The 21644-nt window shown below is 59.4% G+C and overlaps 1 protein-coding gene across 3 annotated transcripts; it reads right to left on the bottom strand.

The window, feature by feature from the left end:
* Positions 1 to 136: 136 nt before the first annotated feature.
* CRTAC1 (cartilage acidic protein 1) lies at positions 137 to 14001 on the bottom strand. 3 transcript variants are annotated; one of them, XM_071748542.1, is made up of 16 exons: positions 13867 to 14001; positions 9733 to 9929; positions 8323 to 8519; positions 7248 to 7378; positions 6466 to 6622; positions 5743 to 5877; positions 5306 to 5451; positions 4984 to 5120; positions 4248 to 4330; positions 3617 to 3717; positions 3367 to 3535; positions 2754 to 2899; positions 2579 to 2621; positions 1972 to 2115; positions 652 to 777; positions 137 to 349 (listed from the first exon to the last, which is right to left on the bottom strand). In XM_071748542.1, exons 1-16 carry the CDS (start codon positions 13912 to 13914, stop codon positions 222 to 224), a joined length of 2088 nt encoding a protein of 695 aa, XP_071604643.1. In that variant the 5' UTR covers positions 13915 to 14001; the 3' UTR covers positions 137 to 221. The 3 variants fall into 3 exon arrangements, with proteins under 3 accessions (XP_071604643.1, XP_071604644.1, XP_071604645.1); XM_071748543.1 differs by having other exon boundaries at positions 9733 to 9940; positions 13867 to 13950; XM_071748544.1 differs by lacking the exons at positions 137 to 349; positions 652 to 777 and adding an exon at positions 1317 to 1701.
* Positions 14002 to 21644: the final 7643 nt, after the last annotated feature.

A 21644-nucleotide genomic window follows, 5' to 3' on the forward strand; every position in this document is an offset into this window, starting at 1 on the left:
AGCACACCAGGGTGCAGAGCCTCACAAGGAGAGTGAGTGTGGGGGGAAATAAGAGAGAGGGATGGGGCAGTGCATGGGGGCCAGGGACATCCCTGTGTGACAGCCACATGGCCTCGGTGACAGGGACTCACAGGGAAACCAGTGCAGGAAAGGATTTATTCGGCTGGCAGCAGGAACAACCAGCACGGGGCTGGGGGTGAGTCCTGGCTGTGCTGGGCAGGCTAAATGCGCTGGCAGCGCCCCCCTGCAACCAGGGAGAAGCCGTGGTGGCAGTGGCAGTGGAAGGAGCCCTGACTGTTGTGGCAGACGTGGTCGCAGGGGCCAGGCTGTGCCTGGCACTCATCTACATCTGGAAGAGAATGGGAGAGGGTCAGAATTGCCTCAAGGGCACGGGGCTCATCCATCATGGGCAGGGGAGAGAGGGGGCAGGGCGAGGGGGGCCCTGGAGCAGCTTATGAGGCTGGGAGTTGAAGGCAGCTCCAATGCCTACACCCACTCAGCTGTGGTCTGGTGGGCTGGGACCAGGGAATGCAAGCACAGCCAGGCATCCCAGGGAAGAGCATCCCTGCTCCACAGGCAGCACGGCTGTGCCTGGCAGTGGTAGGTGGGCGGCACAGCAGGCTGCCAGCCCCGCTGCCTGCAGATACTCACCAAGGCAGTGGCTGGCAGTGGGGTCAAGGGGATGGAAGCCTGTGAGGCAGCGGCAGATGTGTGCCCCAGGGGTGTTGGTGCAGAGCTGGCTGCAGTTGTGCAAGCCCTGGGCACACTCGTCGATGTCTGGTGGAGGGGAAGAGTGGCACAGGGTTACAGTACATGTCAGGAAGGCAGTGCAGCCATGCTGTTGCTGCTTGGGCATCTGCCTGTGCTTGTTGGGCTGGGAGTGGGGGTGGGCAGGGGCAAAGCTGTCCAGGGCCACAGTGCAGCCTTCAGCTAAGCTCCTGTCCCAGGGGCAGGGGGAGTTCAGGGATGCTGGGGGGAGGGCTCTCCCTATCCTTCTACATTGTCCATATACAGCCCCAGGGCAGGGTGGGCAGAAACATGGGCACAACCCTGCCTTACACAGCTCAGCAGGCCAGGCTAATAGACAGGATATAGTTTATTGGGAGGATTCTCCAGGAGCAGGGCTGGAAGACTGAGCAGGGTCCGACTCCAAACAGTGGGGTCAATACATTAAAAAACAGACCAGGAGCATCCTTCCCCCGCAGGGCCCCAGGGGACCCTCCTCTGCCAGGGCTGGGGAGGGGGGTCCCTGTCACCAAGGAGGGGGCAGGCAAAGCACACACGTCGCAGGCCAAACCAGCAGGCACACGGTACAGTATCGAGGCGACGGAGCAAGCAACTGCCCAGGAGGTGGGGGGCTGTACTGGGGCAGGGAGATGCCAGCAAAGGGGTGCTGCCCCAGGGCTGCTTTCCTGGACATGGTGCAAGAGGTAAGCCCCACCACTGCTGGGCTGGTCCCACCATGGACCACCCCAGCAGGGCACAGCCAGAGCTTCCAGGGTGGTTTGACATGGAAAGAGAGGAAAATAAGAAGAAAGAAACAGGCAGAGGCCAGCCGGTCCTTCTGCCAAGGCTGCTCTGGCAGGGGTTAAAGTGCATAGAGGCAAAGGTAGAGTCCAAGGATTAGAAGGAGGAGGGCACAGTAGGGGGGCCCCGGCCAGCTCCCAGCAGAGGGGTATCCCCCAAAAAAGGCCACTTGAGCTATACAGACAAGGAGCAAATTCCACAGAGAAGGAGCAAAGAGAAAGAGAGAGAGAAGGGAAGTCAGTGGGGGCTCAGCGGGTGGTGCAGGACAAACAGATACAGAGCAGAGGTGCATGAGGCTGGGTAGCTACCCAGCAGGTTGCAGGATGCAGGCCAGGCTTTTGACTGGGATGCTGTTGCTTCCCTAGGTGGTGTTTTGGGGCTGCTACCCACTGGCTTGGCCAGGCTGAAGCAGCACAGGGTCACGGTGTCCCCACCGTCACTCACCCACACAAGCTGTTCCATCCTCATTGGGCTCAAAGCCCCGGCTGCAGCGCTTGTTGCTTCGGCAGCGGTACCCGCCATAGGTGTTGATGCAGACAGGTTTGTCCCGGGGGCAGACAAAGGGAAACTCTGTGCACTCATCCATGTCTGCAAGCAGAGGGGCCTCAGTATGAGACAGCTGGGATGGGAGTTTGAGGATGCTCGTCATGGCCCCCCTGGTGTCCCCTGCACATGCTGGATGTCTCCCCCCCAGAGGCAGCCATGCACAAGCCACATTTCTGCCCAGGAGGCTCATGCCATGGGCCATAGCCACTCTGACACCTCCCTGCTAGCCTTCCATTGCAATGCTCCAGAGCAATGGCAGCCCCCACCCCTCTTCTTCCCCAGCACAGCGCTCACTCCACCTCCCTGTGACACCACAGTCCCCCGCTAGAGCCCTGCAGAGCTGCCCCCATCCCCAGGCCACGAGCAGCAGCCCTACCCTGCATCAAGCCATGCAGTAGCCCTGCTGGCATGCCCATCAGCTTCCTCAGCTGCCCTTGTGCCCCCTGCAAGGCCCTGCTGCAGCACCCCGGGTGCAGGCACGCCTGTGTCCCCAGCAGCCACTCACCTACACAGCGTCCATTCTCGTGTTGGGAGAATCCCTGCCCACACTGCATTTGGGGAGAAGCAGAGAGCCCCGGTGATGGGGAAGAATCAGCCCTGGGCAATCACTGATCCAGCAGAGCCCAGCTCTCCTTCCTGCCCGCAGTGCCTCCCATCCCGTGCCCATGCCTGGCCCTCACCTCCAGTGGGGCAGGCATGAGTGGCTCCTCTGCATCCAGGGGGTAGGGGACCTCCAGGACGGAGTTTGTCTCAGTACTGGCCACAGCTCGCACCACAACACGTCCATCCGGCCAGGTCACTTCCAGGCTGCTGGCTTTGTCGTGCCCTGCAGGCAGGTAGCCCATCAGAGGGGGGGCATCCAGGGTGGGCAGGGGCTGAAAGGAGGTGGGGAGTGGCAGGGATAGAGGGGAAAAACTGCCCCTTGCTCCCCGTGATGGGCACCAGATGCCCATGCCAACAGGGATGCAGCCCATGGGGCGCACACATGGAGACGATGCTAGGAGGCAGGGACACCCGTGCAGGCTTGGCTGCTGGGTGTGCTGCACCACAGGAAGGTTGGGTAGGGTAGGGGTAGGGTACCAGGGTTGGTAGGGAAGGTAGGGTAAGCCCCAGTGCCTGGGCAAAAGCAGGCAGAGAAGGGAGCAGTTGCCCCTAGCAGCAGGGCTGCAGTGTCCAGGCACGCTGTCCACAGCCTCCCCTGGAGCCCATTACAGAGGGTGCGGGACTCAGGAGGTTGTAAAAGAGGTTTCTAGGGGTGGAGGTAGACTCTTGCCCCCTTCTCTCCTGGCTCACCCAGTCCAAAATGTGCCACGGGCTCCATCTCACAGAGGTACCCTGAGCCACCGTCAATGATGCGCAGGTGGGCCCCGCTGCGCTGTGTGAACAGCACCACTTTGGCCCCCCGCGCAAAAGCCCCAAAGCGAGTGCGGGGGATGACGCGCAGCCAGTTGTTGCCAGTGCCCTGTGAGGGAAGAGGGGACAGAGAGGCTGAGCCAGGGGAGAGGCAGAAGGGGACAGTATGAGGACCCTATGCTTGACTGACCTGGGTGCCCTTGAAGATTGAGATAGGCTGTGCCATGGACTCGCCGTGGGACAGGATCAGGTCCAGCATCCCATCGCCATCAAAATCTGTCACTGCACCCCCTGCAAGGACAGGATCAGACCATGCCTAGGGCCTGCCCCCATATTTTCCAGCACTACACCCTGCTGCTGGTGTTGGCTCCCATAGCCGGCAGCAACACCCCCGGCAATATAGGGAGCAGGGAAAATGGGGTGACCCAGAGCAAGTATTAGGATTCTTGTAGGGATGCGACCCTGCAGTGCAGTGGGTCAGCTCCCCAAGAAGTGTGGGGACATGGGCAGGCAGTGCCTGGGAGACTGTGGGACATAGGAGGCTGCCTGGCTCCCTCCCGAACACAGAGATTGGCTTTAAACAGTGGGCATTCAGGAAGAAGACCCCCAAAAGCAAAGCCCCAGGGAGCAATTGGAGACAGGGTACAGGCAGAGAGAGAAAGTGTGGGACAGCTCTCAGGCAACAGGGGCTCCAGGGAGCTGGTGGGGAACAGACCAGTGACCCAGACAGGCACACAGAGTCCCCAGGCATGGAGGGTGCCAGGCAGTGCTGTGTCACATCCCTGGCACAGGCTCCAACTGCCAGGGCCAAGGGGACCCACCTGTGCCCCGTCCCTCAGGCTCCAGCGCATCCCCTGGATTCAGCTCTTCCACAATAGGGTCTGAGTGCTCCCTGCGGATGATCCTGTGGAGAACAGATAGGGTGTTAGTGCTAGGCCCTGTGGCCCCCAGCAGCTCCCAGGAAGTGCCTGTTCCCCCCAAGCAGCCTGGCAGAGAGATGACAGACCCAGTGTCACCCAGGAATGATGCTGGTGGTTTTGCAGGGTAGATGGCAGACAGGAGTCGTCCCTGCCTGTTGGCATCTTACATCCCTGCTCCATGCAGGGACGTTGTGAGAGCCTATATCTTGTGAATCTGAACTGTGGAGCAGCAGCACCATTTCCTAACATTTCTGCATCCCTCTGGAATGGCAAATCCATCCCCCTCTGGGTCTCTCCACCATGCCACTGTCTTCTACCCACGGGTGCTGGCACTGGGTGGACAACCAGCTCCCACCACCCTGCACATGCCAGGTGAGGAGGTGACATGCAGTAGTAACAAGGAGCTGACTCCCCACAATTAACAGGAGCCATGACCAAGCTTCCATGTGTCTGCTTATCAGCAGTGCCAGGGACCCTGGGGGCTGCTGCAGGCACGATTGCAGTGCCTGGTAATGACGTCGGGAAAGGCTCAGTCACAGTGCTGAGCCTGATCAGTGGCACTGCTGGAGAGGAGCCCCCCTAAACCTGGCTGTGCTGTGCGGGCTGCTCGGTGCCCCTGCCCCCTACCGGCTCCTACCGGAAGAGGCGGTTGGCAGAGGAGCCACGGTAGGCGATGTTGTTGAAGAAAACCTCCAGCTCCTGGTCGTTGTCAAAGTCGGCTGCGATGACAGTGCGGACAGGGGACGGCATGGAGAACTTGGGAGTGGCAATGTCCTGTGTGAGGGACAGGCACCAGGTGACAGTAGGCATGGGGAAGAGGACACCAGGTTCTGCTTTAGTGCTTGAGGTTCCCTCCCTGCTGGGAACTGGGCCTCAAAGCTAAATCTGGGTGAAGCCAGGCCCCTTGGCCAAGGAGGCTTGGCAACAAAGCTGGGAGTGGCCCTGTCCCCAGCCCTTACCCGAAACCGGATGCGTCCATGTCCCCTGCTCTGCAGGTAGAGGCGGTGCGGCCCATTCCAGTTGCCATAGACGATGTCCACCCGTCCATCACGGTTGAAGTCAGCCAGTGCTATGCCACGTCCATGCTGGTAGGGGTCATCCAGCCCTGGAGAGCCACAAGGGGACGGGGGGAGACGGGACCCACTCCCTGCCTCCATCTCCCAGGGATGCTCCCAGCAGTCCCCAGGTTTCTTCCCACCCAGGGCTCCGTCTCTGCCCTGACAGATGCCCTGGTGCACTTCATGCAATCGCCATGGTCAGGGTCCCCACCTGCTCAGGGTCCCCAGGGCTGTCCTTCCACACTGCTCAGCCTGCCTGGACATGCAGGAGCAGGCAGAGCCAGCCCTGCCCCTGGGGTGCCTAATACCACGGTGTTCCCCCTGCTCTCCCTACTCACCTACAGCAGTTGCCATGTCCTGGAATGTCCCATCCCCACGGTTGTGGAAGAGGAAATTGGGGCTGTTCTCATTACCGCAGAATATGTCAGAGGCGCTGTCACTCAGGATGGGGCCCACGGCCACCCCACGGCCCCCTGGGAACAGCAGCCCAGGGGTGAGGGGGCAGCCAGGACCCTGCCCCAGTGGGGTTTATGCCACCCAGGTCCTCCACAGTGCTGCCCACCTGCTGCTCCCGGGACCCCCTTCCTCACCCCCCTCCCTCTTTCAGTCCATCTCATCAGGAGCTAATTGGGCCTGGCAGCCGTTTGTGTCAATCCCAGCCCTAATCACTGCCATCGCCATGGTGACAACATTCCTAATTAGTGACAATTTACCGCTGGGGAATCGGGACACAGCAGCAGTCTCCGTGGTGGTGGGGAAGCACAGGGCACAGGCTGGCACACTGCCCGCTGCTCTGCTCGTGTGCCCGTGTCCCTGTGCCACCCTGCTGACCCTGCCGATGCTGTGGGCTCCGGAGGAGACCAGACTGGCGGCCGGGCAGGGTGATGGTGGGTACGGGAGTCCTGGGTGAGCATCTTGTGGCCCTGGTCCCTTCCACGGGCAGTGGAGCTGCCACTAGATGGGGCAGTCAGGCAGCCTAACGCGTGGCACAGGCATGCTGCCTGCGCTGCCCTGTCTGCAGTGGGATCCCATGCTCCCCGTGCCCAGCAGCACCCGGGTACCTGTGTACTTGCTGACACCAGCCTGGGTGGCCACGTCCACCAGCACCACGACACCACGGGCAGGGTCACTGGCAGCCACATCCATCTCGATCAGGGCGTGGGGGCCCACGTTGCCGCTGGCGTAGTTGGCGATGTAGATGGAGTACCTGCCAGAGCCCTGCGGCCGGTGGCACCTCCTCAGCACCTACCCACCCAAAATCTGACTCCATGGGGACCACAGTATCCCTGCTATGGGGCTGGATAGCACTGCTACCATGTGCTGAGCAAGAGCTCTGCAAAGCCCATAGTAAAAAGCACCCCAGGAGTGTGGACATGCTCCATCGCCTTGATGGGCTCCGTGGTCCCATGGCTCTCAAGGTGCTGGCACAGGGCACCCTCCCCTCCCCACAGCCCCTGGTGTGCCAGGTCCCTCCCCTGTTCCTACTGTCCCCCTTGTCCCATGCAGCAGCTGGACCCTGATTTAGTGATAATTGTTTTGAAACAAACCACTGGGGGAGGAGGAAGAAGAAAGAGCAGGTGACAGGAACATAAATCACCTCGACAGGCACGTTTATCAGCTGGCAGCAACTGTGTGGACAGGTGCCCACAGTCCCCATGGCTGGGGGGGGCTGCCTGCCAGGACAGCCACAGGCTGCTGGGGAGCCACCCCCACCCGGTGGGATGGGGCTAGTGCTTAGACAAGAGGAGAGGTCCCCTAGGGCCCCACTGGGGAGGGCTGGAGGGGCACCGGGTATGGGAAGGGAGCGGAGATACCCCCAGCCCACTGTGCCTTGCCTGCTCACCATCCGGTCCACACAGGCGACGGAGCGCCCGGCAAAGCGGCTCGCCACATCCCGGTTCACCTCATCGCTCAGGAGGTCCTCCCAGCGCCCATTGCGGAACTTGAAGAGTTTGTCTGTATAGGTGGCCATGCCTGGGGAGGTGGAGGGGGCACAGGTCAGAGGGCTTCAGCTTCCCACCTCTTTCCAAGGACGTTGCCCTGCAGCAAGGGGAGGCTATGGAGGGGAAACTCTTTTTCCAGAGCATCCCAAACCCCTGCTCTGCCCTCCACAGCTCCCAGCAGTGCCATGGGGCCAGGCTGCTGCTGCAAGAGTCCCTGTGAACCTTAAGGGCAGCCAGGAGACAAGCAGAAGAATCAACTCATTAAGGTAAAATGTGTCCCAATGGGGCACAACCCCATAGATCACTTCCCAGAAGGTAAAAAATCGATGCAGTGCTAGGCACAGGCAGCAAGCTGCACTGCCCATGACAGGGACAATGGCAGCGCCTGATTTAGGGACAGATGTGCCGGCGGTCAGCACCAGTCCAGGTAATTATGAACATCAGGAAGACAGATCCATTGTGTGGAGGTCAGGGCAATGGGATAGGGACACAGAGCAGAGCTCAGCTGGAGTGTGAACTTGGGTAGCTCCAGGGATGCTCAGCTGGGCTGTGGTATATTGGTCCCCTCCCCAGGACAGGCACCCTGGCAGCTGGGACAGCACTGGCAGAGCAGGATTAAACCAGTCTTGGTCCAGCAGGCATAAGAAAGCCATGGCATGGAGGGGCACAGCTGCTGCAGGACACAGCTGGGATTTGCAGCGCAGGCTCCCCACGGAGGAGCAGTCCCAGAGGTGTCAGGGAAACTGCTGTCCTGCTCAGGGTGCTGAGGGGAGGGTGGTGGGCAGCTAGAAATGCTGACTTGGCGGTTGGCTGGGTCCAGTGTCCCGCCCATGCTGCCATCAATCAATGGAGCCACTCAACTGAGAAATTAACTCCAGCCCGCACACATCCCTCACACACCGAAGGTCGCAGGCGGCCATGCCGGGAGCTCCCTCTGTGTCCAGAGCTCAGGGCAATGCTGCCAGCAGGGCTCACCAGAGAAGGCGTTGTTGGTGTTGAGGAAGTAGACCTCCTCATGGCCATCCCCATCGATGTCACAGGCTGTCACACCGATGGCATTGCCCTGTCGGTCCCGCAGTGCATAGTATGGAGAGCCCCGCTCATCCTCTGCCAGGTTCACCATCCGCCCCTGTGTCTTGTCGTACTTGAGCACCAGGTTGGGGCCATTGTACCTGTGGATGCGAGCAGGGGTGATGACTCTCTAAAGCCTGGGGACAGGATGAAAGCCCTTGTCCCATCCCTGGGGGGACACCAGGTGTGACACCACGTTTTCCTCATGATGGGCACCACAGACAGCTGCGTGGTCCATGGAGGCCAAGGACCCCAGGCTATTCTCAGCACCCAAGTGTGGGTCTGGGTCCCAACTTCTGTTGGGGGCAGTTCAGCCTGGATCTGTTCCAGCCTATATCAGGCATTTCCAGGGCAATGCCAGGGCAGGGGCTGGGTCCAGGCAGCCAGAGGGGCAGGATGGGGTGCAGGTTCCTGCTTGCAGCCCTTTCCTAGGGCAAAGAAGCTGGCATGTAAAGCAAATGCTCTTGGCACGCTGCTCCCCACAGGCTCCCTGCCTGCTCCTGCCCAGTGCACCAGTAAACAAGTTATACAACGGGCACCACTTCCACTTACAAAACCCTGGCTGGCTGCTTGGCTCAGCTGTGAGCAGTGGCTTGGGCCCCTCCAGGAGTCCCTGGTGATGCCCCAGGATGATGATATTCAAGAGCAATGTCAGGGACAAACTCTGCCTGCCATTGTGGTGCCCTGACTCCTGCAACCTCTCCCAGGTAAGTTTTGTTGGGGTAAGGGGTCTCCTCCAGGTGAGCACACTTGTGCATGCAAACCTCCCTTGGGGGTAAACACAGTGATGCACCCAGACACACAATGCTGGCAGCTCACAGTCATGCAATGCTACCCACTGTCCCTCACCAGCACTGGAACTGCTGGCAACAGCTGCTTCACATCCAGCACAGCACACAGCTCCCTGCCTCCCCAGCTCCTGCCAGCCCATCCGAACCATCATTCCAATAAAGGGCTAAAGAAAAAAACCAACCTCCAGCCAATTAACTGAATCTCTGGAGAGCACTGAGCCCTGTCAGTGGAGTTGAGCTGGCCTGGGGACACGCTGGCTGCACACTGCAGGGTGGACCCTGGCTGCTGGGCAGCTGCCACCACCCCTCAGGGAGGAGACCTGGCCTCAGGGCTGGGCTCGGGATGCCCATATTGCCCCAGGCAGTTGGCATCAACTCCCCATGTGGGTACATGCAGACCCCCCCCATCACTCTCATGCACAACCCCCTAGCCAGCCAAATGCCCATGGAAAAAGCAAGGTGTCCCTGGCCCTGCAGGGCCATCAGGTCCCACTGCCACTGAGGTGCTGGGTGCCCCACTCACCCTGCCACCACGATCTCAAAGTCACCATCGGCATCCAGGTCAGTGACAGCCACGCCATAGTTGAGCTGTGTGGGGTTACTGTCGTAGTCAGGTGGAAGGAGGTGGTGGGTGACAGCTGCAAACATGGGCTCGCTGCGCTGGGAGCCCTCGCTGAGCCAGGCCAGGGACAGCAGGCAAAGCACCAGCATCCTGGGCACCTGGGAGAGACCTGCAGCCCATCAGCTCCACGAGGAGACCCTGCTCCATGGTGCCCAAACATCCCCACCAGCCTTGCACAGGAGATATTATCTTTCCATCCCTTGTAACCCATCCCAGCCTGCACCACCCCAGCAGTCCTGAGACCCTCAGGCACTACCACAGCTCTGGTGTCCCTAAGCACAGACCCTCCTCACTGTAGCTCACCTTTGAGGCTTCCTTGGGACAGGACCATACCCCAGCGAACAGGGAACCAGGTCTGAGCAGGAGCAGGGCTGTGGGAGCCCATCCCATGGGAGGGACCAAGGAGGCAGCAGGAGGGCTGTGGGGCACTGACAAAGACAGGCCCAGCCCCAGCTTGTTCAACCCTGAAGGGCCCCCAACACCCAAGCTCCTGGTAAGTCACAATCCCAATCACTGCTGCCTTGGCAGGGCCAGGGGAGGCAGACGGTCGCCTGGCTGGGGAGCTCATCCCCTGTCTGGCTTATCCTCCAGAGCTAGGGAAGGCCATGGGGGTACTCTGCCAGGTGATTCCTGTGTTTTCCAGTTTCCCCACCCTGCTGTCACTGTTTCTCCCAAAGGCCCTGCAGGGTGAGCTCCTCCCATGTCGGCCAGAGAAAGTGTCCACACAGGGATCTAGTCACAGGAAGGAGGTGATGGGAGGAATAGGACACTGGTAGGAGAGGCTCAATTAACCTGGACTGCGGAGGATGGTGCCTGCCAGCACTGCTGGCAAGGCTGCAGAGATTTTGGAGCTGGCTCTGACCTGGCTGTAGCAAGGGTAATAAGCAAGGGTGATGAGCAAGGTGGCATTCAGGGTGGCAAGCCTTTGCCACAGGCCAGGCAGTCCCCTCCAGAGGGGAAAAGCCCAGTGGTGAGCTGCAGGTCCCCAGGCTGTGGGTACAAATCCACATGCCACCACTCCAGCTGGGAACAAGAGCAGCCTGTCCCATTCCTGCAGCCTGGAGAGATTTCTGGGGCACCTGGCCACCAAGGCAGGGATTATTGCTCATGTCCATCCCCCTGGGCAGGGCTGCCCCTATTCCCAGGGAGCCAGGACCAGCCCCCAGCACTGATGTGGGGACAGAGGAGAGCAGCCCCACTGCCAACAGTCCCTATGCTGCAGACCTTGCCAGTGAGCAACTTGCAGTGGCAGCTGCATGGTACTTTGTGTCCAGCTTGGAGAGGGGAAGGTGTAGAATGGTTTAGATACCAGCAGGCCCATCAGGCTGCAGGAGCTACCCCCACCAGAGATGCCAATGGCATCGGGGATTTTGGGGGGACAGGATACCTTTCTTGCCCACTTGGCTGGGCAGGAAGGGGTTGTCCTCCATCTGCAGAGGAGACCTTGAACCCCACCACCCAACACACTCAAAGCCCTGCATCCCACTGCACAGGCCCTGCTTTCCTCCCCTTCCCAATCCCACCCATTCCCCAGAAACAGACGCAAAGGTGTCAGTGTGTGTGTGTATATATGTATCCAGCTCTACTCTGCTGCTCCCATTCCCTGCCCCGGGCCTGACCCACATCCTCCCACAGCCCCTCTCTGGCACAACACTCCACCACTCAGTTAGACTTGGGCCATGGTGCCTATCACCCTGGCATTATGTCGGGAGCATCTCTCCAGGGGCAGGAGTTTGGGTCTTCCCCTGGTGCAGATGACCCATGCAAGGCACATGTGATGGGGATAGGGCTGCACTGGGTTGCACAGGGATGGGACAGTCCCAGGGTGTCACTGCAATACCAGGCAGTGAGGGAGGAAGAGGCTTTGCCATACCCTCACACTAGCTCACTAAAGCATCAAGGAGAACCACCCACATGCAGGCATACAGGTGCAGGGCTGCCATGAGAGCCCTGCCAATGTAGAGCAGTGCCCCCTCACCTCCATCCAGACAATGGGTGGCTGTCCCCAAGTCACCAGTGTGGCTCTTCCTGTTCTGCTTCTCCTCCAGCTCCTTGCTTCCTGCAGCTTGGCCCATTCCCCAGGTGCCCCCCACCCCATCCAGCTGCAGCCAAAATCCCTTCAGGCTGAATGGAGCTGTTCCAGAAGGAAACAATGCTCCTGATTGGAGTCTAAAGGCTTTTTCCAGCATATCCAGCACTTGGTGCCATGGGCAAAGGATGCACATCCCAGAGCCAGGCCATTTTGGGAAGGGGGAGGGAAGGAGGCTCAGGCTCTGCATGGCAGATGTAAAAGGCCTTGTGGTTCCCAGAATCCTGCTGATAGCACCAAGGCCCCACCATGAAGCTCCAGCCAAGGCTTGTGGCTATTGTGTTCTGCTTGTACGCAGGGCAGAACTTGGCCTGTCTTGTCCCAGCAGAGCCATATCCTGGTTTGTCCTGTGGCATCTGCTGGCAAGGTGACCCCAGGAGGTGTGGTCACCCTAGAATGCCTGCTCAGCATGGCTAAGCCTGGTGATATGAAGCCATGGAACCAGGCAGGGACAGAGGCAGCAGGAGGATGGGAACAAGATAGGGGCACCACAGACACCCATGCTGCAACCAGGCAGCACAGGGAGAGGGTGCTGGCCCCATGGCACGGATGCAACATGCGGGGCTCATCTGTCCTCACACATGGCTGTGGCTGGCAGTGTCTCATGGTAAAGTTGGGATGAGACTGAGAAAGGAGACATGGATCTGGCAGGAGGTTGCGTGCCAGAACCCTCAACACAAATGTGAACTGGGGACAAGAGTCCCCAGGGCTCTTCTTGTACCCACACGCACACCTCCAGTCCTCTGCCTACATGATGGAGAGAGGACTCTGTGTTGCCACCCCATCCTGCGTGCCACCATGACATTGCCGGCCAACACAACACGCACCCCAGTGATGTCATGCTCCACCACTGCAGCAACATCCCATCCCAGGCCGCAGCCATCTCCAGCACCGCTATGACATTGCATGACATCATGCAGGGTTCTCAACACACCGTAAAGGCACTCCAGAGCAATGACAACAGGGTGACATCGTAGCACCCCATGACCTCATGATGCATGTGCCCCAATAACATCGTATTTCCATTCCTGCCATTCTCAGGCTGCCACAGCTCTTCCCACCAGGGCAGAGGACAGGCAGGAGCCATCCCACAGACCCAAGAGCCCCTCGCCCACAGCAGCAGAGCTGATGCACAGGGATGCCAGCAATGCCCACTCCGCAGCCCCTGAGCCCCAAGCAGCCCCGCAGCGCTTCTCTGGCCAAAGCCTGTTAGCTCCGGTACCCCTGCCCTGGCTGCTCCCTGCTGCTATGGGCTCAGTGCTGTTCCCTCCCACACACCCCTCACAGAGCCTGGCCTGTGCATGCATCCTATCACAGATGCTTTCCATGGGCCCAAATTCCCCACCTGTCAGCTGGCCTGTCCCTGTCCCCTCCCATGCAGGACTCCTCAGAGCCGGACCTGGCACGCTGGGGCTCAGCCAGCAGCAGCTAATGCAGTGTGGAGACAAGCAGTCACCTCAGCCACTGAGCTCAGCCCAGAGGGACACCAGGTCCTTGGGGAGCTCAGACCGACCGGGACACTGCCAGCCCCTTGCCACGCAGGCAGATGCGCAGCTGGACCCCTCCCCACGTTGCCCCCAGCCCCTCCACGGGCTCAGTCACGACCAAGCACAAGTGCCCCTAGAAAGGGGAGGTGTCCCTTGCTTCTCACCACTCTGTTACCCCTGTCAGTATTTCCCCGGTCCCATCTCCATCACTGCTCCATCCTCCTGAGCCCGATCCCCTCCAGCCCAGCAACCTTCCATCCCCCTCATCATCCCATCCCTCACCCTCCTTCCTCTTGCCTTGCTGCCCCGCATCTCCTCCACGCTGCGGAGACAGGCTGCGTGCCTGGTCCCACTTCGCCTGCCACCAACTTCTCTCCGGGCAGGTGACCGTGCCGGAGTTGAAAACCACACCCTCATCCCCAGGAAACTTCAGGGAGCAGTAACCCATCCCCTACTCACGGGCCAGGGGGGCCGCCCGGCGCCCCCGCGGCAGCGGGGGGAGCGCATGCCGCACCTCCCGGCTCCGGCTCCGGCGTTCCCCGGTTTCCGACGGAGCTGGCCTGGCCGAGCGGCGCCTTATGAAGGGGCGGGCGGCGACGGCAGCGCCAATGAGCGGGGTGAGGGGCGCCGCTGCCAATGGGGAGCGCGGAGGTGGGGCTGCGCCGCCGTGATTTACTGTCCCCATCGCAGGATGCTGCGGGGGGATTTGTTGGGGAGTATCGCTTCGGGCATTCAGCGTGTCGGAGCTGGAAGTGGTGGTGGGGCAACAGGATGATCGGGGCGTCCCTTCTCTGGCAGCGGGAGCCATAGCGTGGGAGCTGGCTGGTTCCGCGGTCACCCCGTGGATGCTGGGGCATGTGTAGCACTCGGGACACAGCTTCCCACTTCTTGCAAAGGTACCTGGAGACAACGGGGAAGCAGAGCCAGGGAGCTGCCCCTGCCTGAGTGCAGTGGGTGTCGGCATCATAGAGCAATAGCAAGTGCTGGCACGGGAGGGGTGAAATGGAGTGGAGCTGGGCAGACCCCATAGTGCAACAGCTGGATGCGCTCTGTGAGCTCAGCATCCTCTCTGTCCCATCACCCTGTGGGTCACCCACCTCCCTCTGGAGGGACTCTGGGAGCGGCTGTGCCTTGGCAGGCAATATGAACTGTCAGAAAGGCCCTGTCTAAGGCCACACAAGGCACTGGTTTACCCAAAACCTTGTAGCTGGTGAATGCCCCAGGTAGGATCATGCTTAGCCCACAAGCCTTCCTCAACAATTTGTCTCCTGTGTGGCTGCTGCAGCACTGCACTCAGAGCTCTGCATGTGTCTCTGGATGCAGAAAGTAGCTGTGGCAGGGACTGCACTGACAGGGTGCAAGTCTAACAAGTTGTCCCAGTGGAGCACATTTGTAGGTGCCCCAGCACAGAGCCTGGTGCTGTGGACAGCAGGAGAAACACCAATGGAGACACCAGGAGAGACACACCGGGAGACAGCAGGACCCACAGGAACCTGTGCCATTTGGACTGCTTTGAGTATTTTATCACCTGCCCTGCTATAGCCTTTATTCCTCATTCCAATGGGTCTGGCTACAGCTTCTGCCTGTTGTGCCTGGTTCCTCCCTTCTTGCTGGGTTCAAGAGTTCTTCAGTCCCAGTGACTGTATCCCATGAAGGTATTTCCATGTGGCCATCAAATACCCCTAGATTTCATTCCCAGTGACCCATTCTTGCAGGGTGCCTGGCTGAGCACTGGGCCTGCTGTGTGGCTCCCTGCTCCAGCATCCTGACAGGCAGCATGATGGTCTCCAGTCACAGAGAACCTGCTGTGGAGCAGGAACCACCCTTCTCGCTGTATTTGCCGGGGGCAGGTCAGGAACTGGGCTAAATCTACTGTGACTGGGAGGCTGGTGTGACTGTCATGGGTGTACAACACTGTGCTCATGTGTCCTCATGCATCCCAGAACTGTGGCTGTGCTCTGCTCTCCTGTGGCCCACAGACCTGGTACTTGGCTGCATGCAGCCTTGCACATGCATGTGCACTCAGGGCAAGCACGTCCTCTGCCGAGTCATTAGCTCATCCCAGATTTAGTAACCACCTGGGTAATTATTAGCACAAACTGCAAGCTGGCTCCCAGTGCCCTCCCTGTGACCAGCAGGCACAGAACACAAGCGCCAGCAGGAAGCCAGCTCGAGCATTCTGAGACCACGAATGAGGCCGGGCACACCGGCTCCCAGGGTCCACAGTCCCTTCATGCCAGCATGGTGGGGCTCAGCCCTGGCCCTGCGCATGTGCACACCCACCAGCAGACACAGGCAGGCCTGCTGCATGCCAGCATACTTCCCACACACACCTGTACACATATGTGTGCACGGGTGCACAGTCATTGCACGCACAGCTGGATGTGCAGTGCTGTGTGTGTGTGCAGGCAGCTCCACAGGGACATGGGCTGTGCCAGCAGGGCTGTGCTCACAACACGATGTGTTGTGGGGTATTCACATACTGCATGCATGTGGGGCACACATGCCAAGAGGGCCTTGCACACTGCAGTCCCCAGCTCATGCTACTGGCACCCAGCAGGGTGATTTTCCATTTGTGGGGCTGCAAGGTGCTCCCCAATACACACTGCTGGAGCCCTTGCCATGGATGCTGCCCCACCGACAGGCTGGGACGTTTGCCTGGGGGATGAGAGCAGACAGGAGGCACCTCAAAACAACAACTGCCATGGCTGTGATATAGAGTCCTGCATCTGTCCCTGTTTCATCCCAGCCCTAGATCAGCTGTCTCCATTCCATCTCTTTGCTTGCATCCATGCGGGGAGCATGGTGGAGAGAGCACCCCTGAGTGGGACATGGGTCTCTGCAAGGAGCTGCAGAAGGAAGTGCAGAGCACCTGTGAAATGAGCTGGGATGTATGCAAGGATGTTTGCGGGGTGGTGAGGCAGGGAAGCCTGACTGTGCGGCGCACAGGGGGATGCACAGGGGACGATGGCGGTGGCGGTGGGGACAATGCACAGGAAATTAGAGCGAGCAGCATCCAGACACGCTGTGGGGGGAAGGGAGCTGCTGCGCTCCACTGAGGGCTGCAGGCAGTCAGGAGGAGGCTCTTCTGGTGAGCTGGGGCTAGTGTGAGCACCAGTCACGTCCTCACACACCTGCCCCCCTCCACCCCACCTTTTCTCATCCCCATGGCGGAGGTGTCCCAGCTTTCCCTGGCCATTGCTTGTGCGGTGATTGCCCTATCCATGCTGACTGAGCCCCCTGGGAGTGGGGACCCCGTTGCAGCCAACAACCCTGGCACCCTGTGTCCCAGTGACTGGTTGGCTCACCTGCCACCCTAGGATTTCCCTCGCCCCAGGATGCTGGGAACCTGTGTGCCCTGTGCTTGTATTGCAATAGCCAGAGAGGTGGCACAGAGCTGTTGATTGGCAGTGAGAAGTGCTCCAGTCAGCCAGGGTGAGCCCCATGCAGGGACAGCACTGTTCTGGGAACTGGGGAACCCTCAGTATCTCCCCGGGATTAGCTGGCTTCCTGAAGAAGTCTGTCCCCTCCAGCAAATTCCAGATGGTGCAACACAAACTGTGTGCAGGTGAGCAGAGCAGTGCTGACTCAAGGCACTAACCTCCAAGTTTCCTCACTGTAGCTGTCATTCCTTTTTCTAGAGTATAATAAAGGCCAAGACACCTGCACACAGCCTGGTGGGTGCACAGCAAACACACACTGTCCGCATACTCACTTGCACCTACATGCACACCTGCAACAGTCTGTGTGAAGCTGCCCCAACTGCACACTCTGCACACTCATAGTGTGTGAGCATTCAGTGTCCTGCCTCAATGTGCACTCAGCCCATGCACATGCAAACACCAGCACACAGGTGTGCATGCTGTGGTGTGCACGCACACCACTGTGCACACTGCTCTGCACACTGCTGCTCACTGTGCCCACCAGCAAAGCTGGGGCAGCAGCCAGGCAGGCTGCACCAGCCACCCTTTCTGCTTTTTGACACTAGAAGAGGGCACATGCTGTTGGGATCCCTCAGGTTCTGAGCCGATCCCAGGTCCTGCTTGGCACTGCTTCTTTCTCTGGACAGGCTGTGCTGGGACCTCCCTGCTCTGGGGGTCTATTTCCACCCTAAATGTATTCATGGATAATTTATCCCCATTCATTCATGTGCTAATGTTGTCTTTTAGCTGAAATAGCTTTTCTCATCCCTGGCGTTTTCCCCACTGATGTATTTATAGTGATCGCTCCATTCCCCACAGCCCGCGCTGTGCTGGGCACCAGCCACCATCCTCCCATCACAGTTCTCCTGGGCTCTGCCTCCTGTGGCAGCCCTGTGATGCCTCTTCTCCTCTCCCAGGCTGGCTCCAGCACAGGCAGGTCCCCTGACACCCATGCAGGGATGTAAACAAGTCCCCAGCCCAGTCAGAAATGCCTCTCCTGGTTCTTCTTAGATCTCTCTTGCCTCTCCCGTGACTGCGTGCCTACAGTGCAGTGGCTTTCAGTAAAGGACTCCCACGCTCAGCTGGCTGCTCACTTTGTCTCTCCCCTCCCTGCTGTCCCCCCCCTGTCACTGTCATGCAGTGACTGACCATGGACCCCTGCCTACTCTGTTCCTGCACCCCAGGACAGCCTGATGCTCCCTGGTCCCTGGAAACCTCCCAAATTGGAGGCTTTTTGTACCAGGGCTGGCAGTGACCTGGCCACTGCCATCCATCCCAGTGGATCCTCATGAGCTGCTGCTTCCCAGCATTCTTCCCTGGCCTCCCCCTCCTGCCAGCAAGATCCCTCTTGGGTGCTTATTGGGCATGGGAATTGCTAGCAATGCATCATCTTATCACAGAGGCTGGGTCAACCTCGTGATGTGTTTAATCTCTTCCAGTCCCCTTCATCATGGGCTTATGACACCTCTGCAGCAGCTGGGCATGAAGCCTTGGCCATGGGCACTACCCAGCCATGGGAGCCCTAGGGATGCCTAGCCCCTGCCCCAGGTCCCCTGGCCCTGCACCTCTCTCCTACCCTAGCCCTTGGCTCTGCACAGCCTCCCCCGTCCCCACATGGTCCCCAGCCATTCCTGTCACTGTGTGCAGTGCCTCCAGGTCCTTGCTTGGACTCTTCCTGTCGCCGGGACATCATTAGAAATGTTAATTATTAATTATCACTAAAAGCCCTTTTTGCTGCATTGCTGTTCTCTGCCTATCTCTGCCCCATTCTGCCTGTAACCAGATCCTCCCGCACTTGTCTCCCGCCTTGCAGTCCCGTCCCTGCTTTCCCTCACTACCTGCTGGGGTACAGAATCCTGGAGTTGGGGCAGCTGGCTCTCCATCCCCTGCAGGATGCAGTCCCATGGGACAAGCTGGACCTGTCTCCCCTGGAATCCCAGAGCCATGTCAGGCATGAAGATGCACCAGTGCCAGTGCTCAGCCTGGGGACTGTCTTGCCCTGTGCCAGGATGGGAGAGGCCAGAGGAGGCACCAGGCTGGGACCATCCAGGGATCATCAGCTCTTCTTTTCCAGGGACAATGGGGCTCCTTGTGGAAAGGAGCACTGGGATGGGACTCCCTGGCTGGGAGGTTTCAGCAGAGTGAAGGCAGCATTCCTAGCTAGAGAAGAGTAAACAGCCTGTGGGGAAATCTGGGGTGCTGCTGACATCTAGCTGGGGCTGGCAGGACCCACTTAGGGCAGCTGTCTGCTTCTGAGGATTCATGCAGCTGCAGGGAGGCAGGGGGATGCCCAGCTTGCCCAGCTCTGCTTCCTCTGCCAGGGCTTCTGAAAGATTTATCAAGTCCAAGTAGATCCCACTGATGAATCAATTAAAATCATGGTCTATCAAAAGCAGCCAGTTCCTCCCCACAGGGCAGTGACTCTCACCCGACACAGCGGCACTGGCATGGCCAATGCTGGGTGAGATCGGGAGCTGTTTCCAGGCACAGCATCTCCCAGCGCTGTGTCCTGGGCAGAAACCACCTCTTGTCAGCAGCTCTGCCTGCTGGCGCTGGCCACAGTGCCCTGGTACCTCCTAGGGACTGTGGCAGGATGGGCCACGATGGAGCAGGCTGTGACACAGTGGCAATGTGGGCTACCTCGAGTCGGGACAAAACCTGGATCCTCCCAGGAAGTCTCTCCTGCTTATTCCCCTTGTCTTCTGAAGAAGACAGGCTACCTAGGTAGCACCAGGCCTGTCACTGGCCACCCCATGCTGTTGCAGGGTCCTGCTGAGAGTACTCGAAAGCAAGACAACAACGGGAGGGAGACGCAGCGATAGCTCAGGGAGAGGCGTTCGGGAAGACGCTCCCGGAGGAGAGCAGGGAGGAGCACCCAGGCCGCTCCTGGAGCGGTATTGATTCCTGCATCACAAGCGCTGTCTTCTGAGCCTATTCATTATAGACGTGCAGGAAAACAAGGAGCAAGAGACCCCGGCTCCCCCGTCCACAGCCAGCCCATGCTCCCAGGTTCAGGGACCCATCACTGCCCTGCCTGTGAGCCGCTGGCAGCACTGGCACCTGCCCGCACCATGTGCTGCTTCCTCACATTATACAGCGCTGTCACGAGCTGCTGAGTCCCCAGGTGCTTGGTGCAATAATGCAAAGCAGATCTAATCTGAGCATTCTGCAGTCCCATCCTTGCAGGCTGAGCATGTCCCCTGGCTAGGTGTGGGGAGGGACCTGGGGTTGTGGGTGCTCTGGGCACCCCTGGTATGCTGCAGCTGACAGGTGATTCCCTCCTTGCCCCTGTGTGCCCATTGTAGCTTCCCAGGGATTTTCCCTGCCAAAAGCACTCTGTAAACATTCGCTCTCCAGGCATAAATCTGAGGGATGCTCACACAAGCACGGGCCAGTGCTGGGCTCCTTGGAACCAGGATGTAGTGAGGTGTCTGAGGAGATGCTTGGTCCCACAACGTCACTCCTTTATTGCCTGGCATTTCAGCTCAAAGATTGATGCTCACAGATCAGAGGGTCCTGGGCCATGCCAGCAGGTCTCTGAGATGCCTGGGGTGTCTGACTCCTTGAGAGAGCAAGCAGGGACTCCTCTGCACTCTGAGTGTTCTCCCAGGACTGGCTGGGGCCTGACTGGATGCAGCAGCCCTGGTACCCCTGGACAAAAAAACTCATGTTCCCAGACCATAACCAGCTATTGGTGTCACTCCAGCTCATAGCCTGCCAGGGAGCTTGGGGACAGCTAACGCCCCAGCTTTCTTGTACACCCCCATGTGTGTGTTGAGCCAGCAAGTTCTCAGCCTCCTGTGAACCATGGGAATCACAGGGAGTGACAGGCCAAGAGGAGGCTCCAGGGCTCAGATGCAGGGCTGTGGGAGAAAAGGATGCTTGGGGAGCCAGAGCAGAGCCGTTGTTGCTCTGTGTTGTCTCTCCTTTCCATCCTGATGGCCAGGGCTCAGCTCAGTGCAGGATGACAGGCGAGAGGGAACTGGATGCATGGCTTGTCTGTGATCAGACCCAGATCTGAGGCCGCTGACAGTTCCTTTCTCTCCCGTGCTGCTCCTTTCAGCCCGTGCCTCCCCGTGGCCCCGGCTGACGCAGCTGCAGATGAAGAGACAATGAGAGCCAGGCAGTGCTCCGGCACGCTCTGCTGTCTCTGGGGAGGTACAGGCACGGCAGCTTTAGATCAAGACTCTTTGGGAGGAAGATCAGCCCCAGCTATCGGCAGAGAGTAGTCGGATGGCTCCTGACACCCATTCCTGGTGGCTGAATGATGTGGAAAGTGGATTTTAGGATGCTGAGGATGAACCATACTGCTGCTCCTACCAGTGCTTGGGCTGAGCTTCCAGGACATAGCTGAGCTGGGGGTAGATTTGGCAGCAACAGCCAGCAAGCCCCTCAGTCAGCACTGGCAGTGGTGGGAGTCAAGTGCCACCCTACCTTGTGCAGAGATCAGACATCCCTTGGGGAATGGGCTTTCCCCACCTGGGAAAACTCTCCAAACTACTGAGACCTTCCTAGCACAGGAGAAGGTGGGCCATGGCCAAGCAAAGCCCTGCAGGCCTAGTCCTGGATAGCTGGCTTCAGGGGCTGGAGCAAGCAGGGTGTCTTTACACCACTCCCTCAGCCTCACCCATCCCCTCTTTCCTAGGGAACATGAGGGTACCAGTGAGGCAATGGTTCCTGGCCAGTGACAGTCTGGAGGGGCCCATAGTGTGGAAGGCAGGAGCACAGAGCTGCCCCCAGAGCTGCTGGGGGCATAGGTGCAGATGTCTCCAGTGGGGGAAAATGAGGGGTTCCTTCTGCAGCCCATGTCTTGTA

The sequence above is a fragment of the Heliangelus exortis genome, chromosome 7 (genome assembly GCF_036169615.1).
Source record: "Heliangelus exortis chromosome 7, bHelExo1.hap1, whole genome shotgun sequence".
Taxonomy (NCBI): Eukaryota; Metazoa; Chordata; class Aves; order Apodiformes; family Trochilidae; genus Heliangelus; species Heliangelus exortis.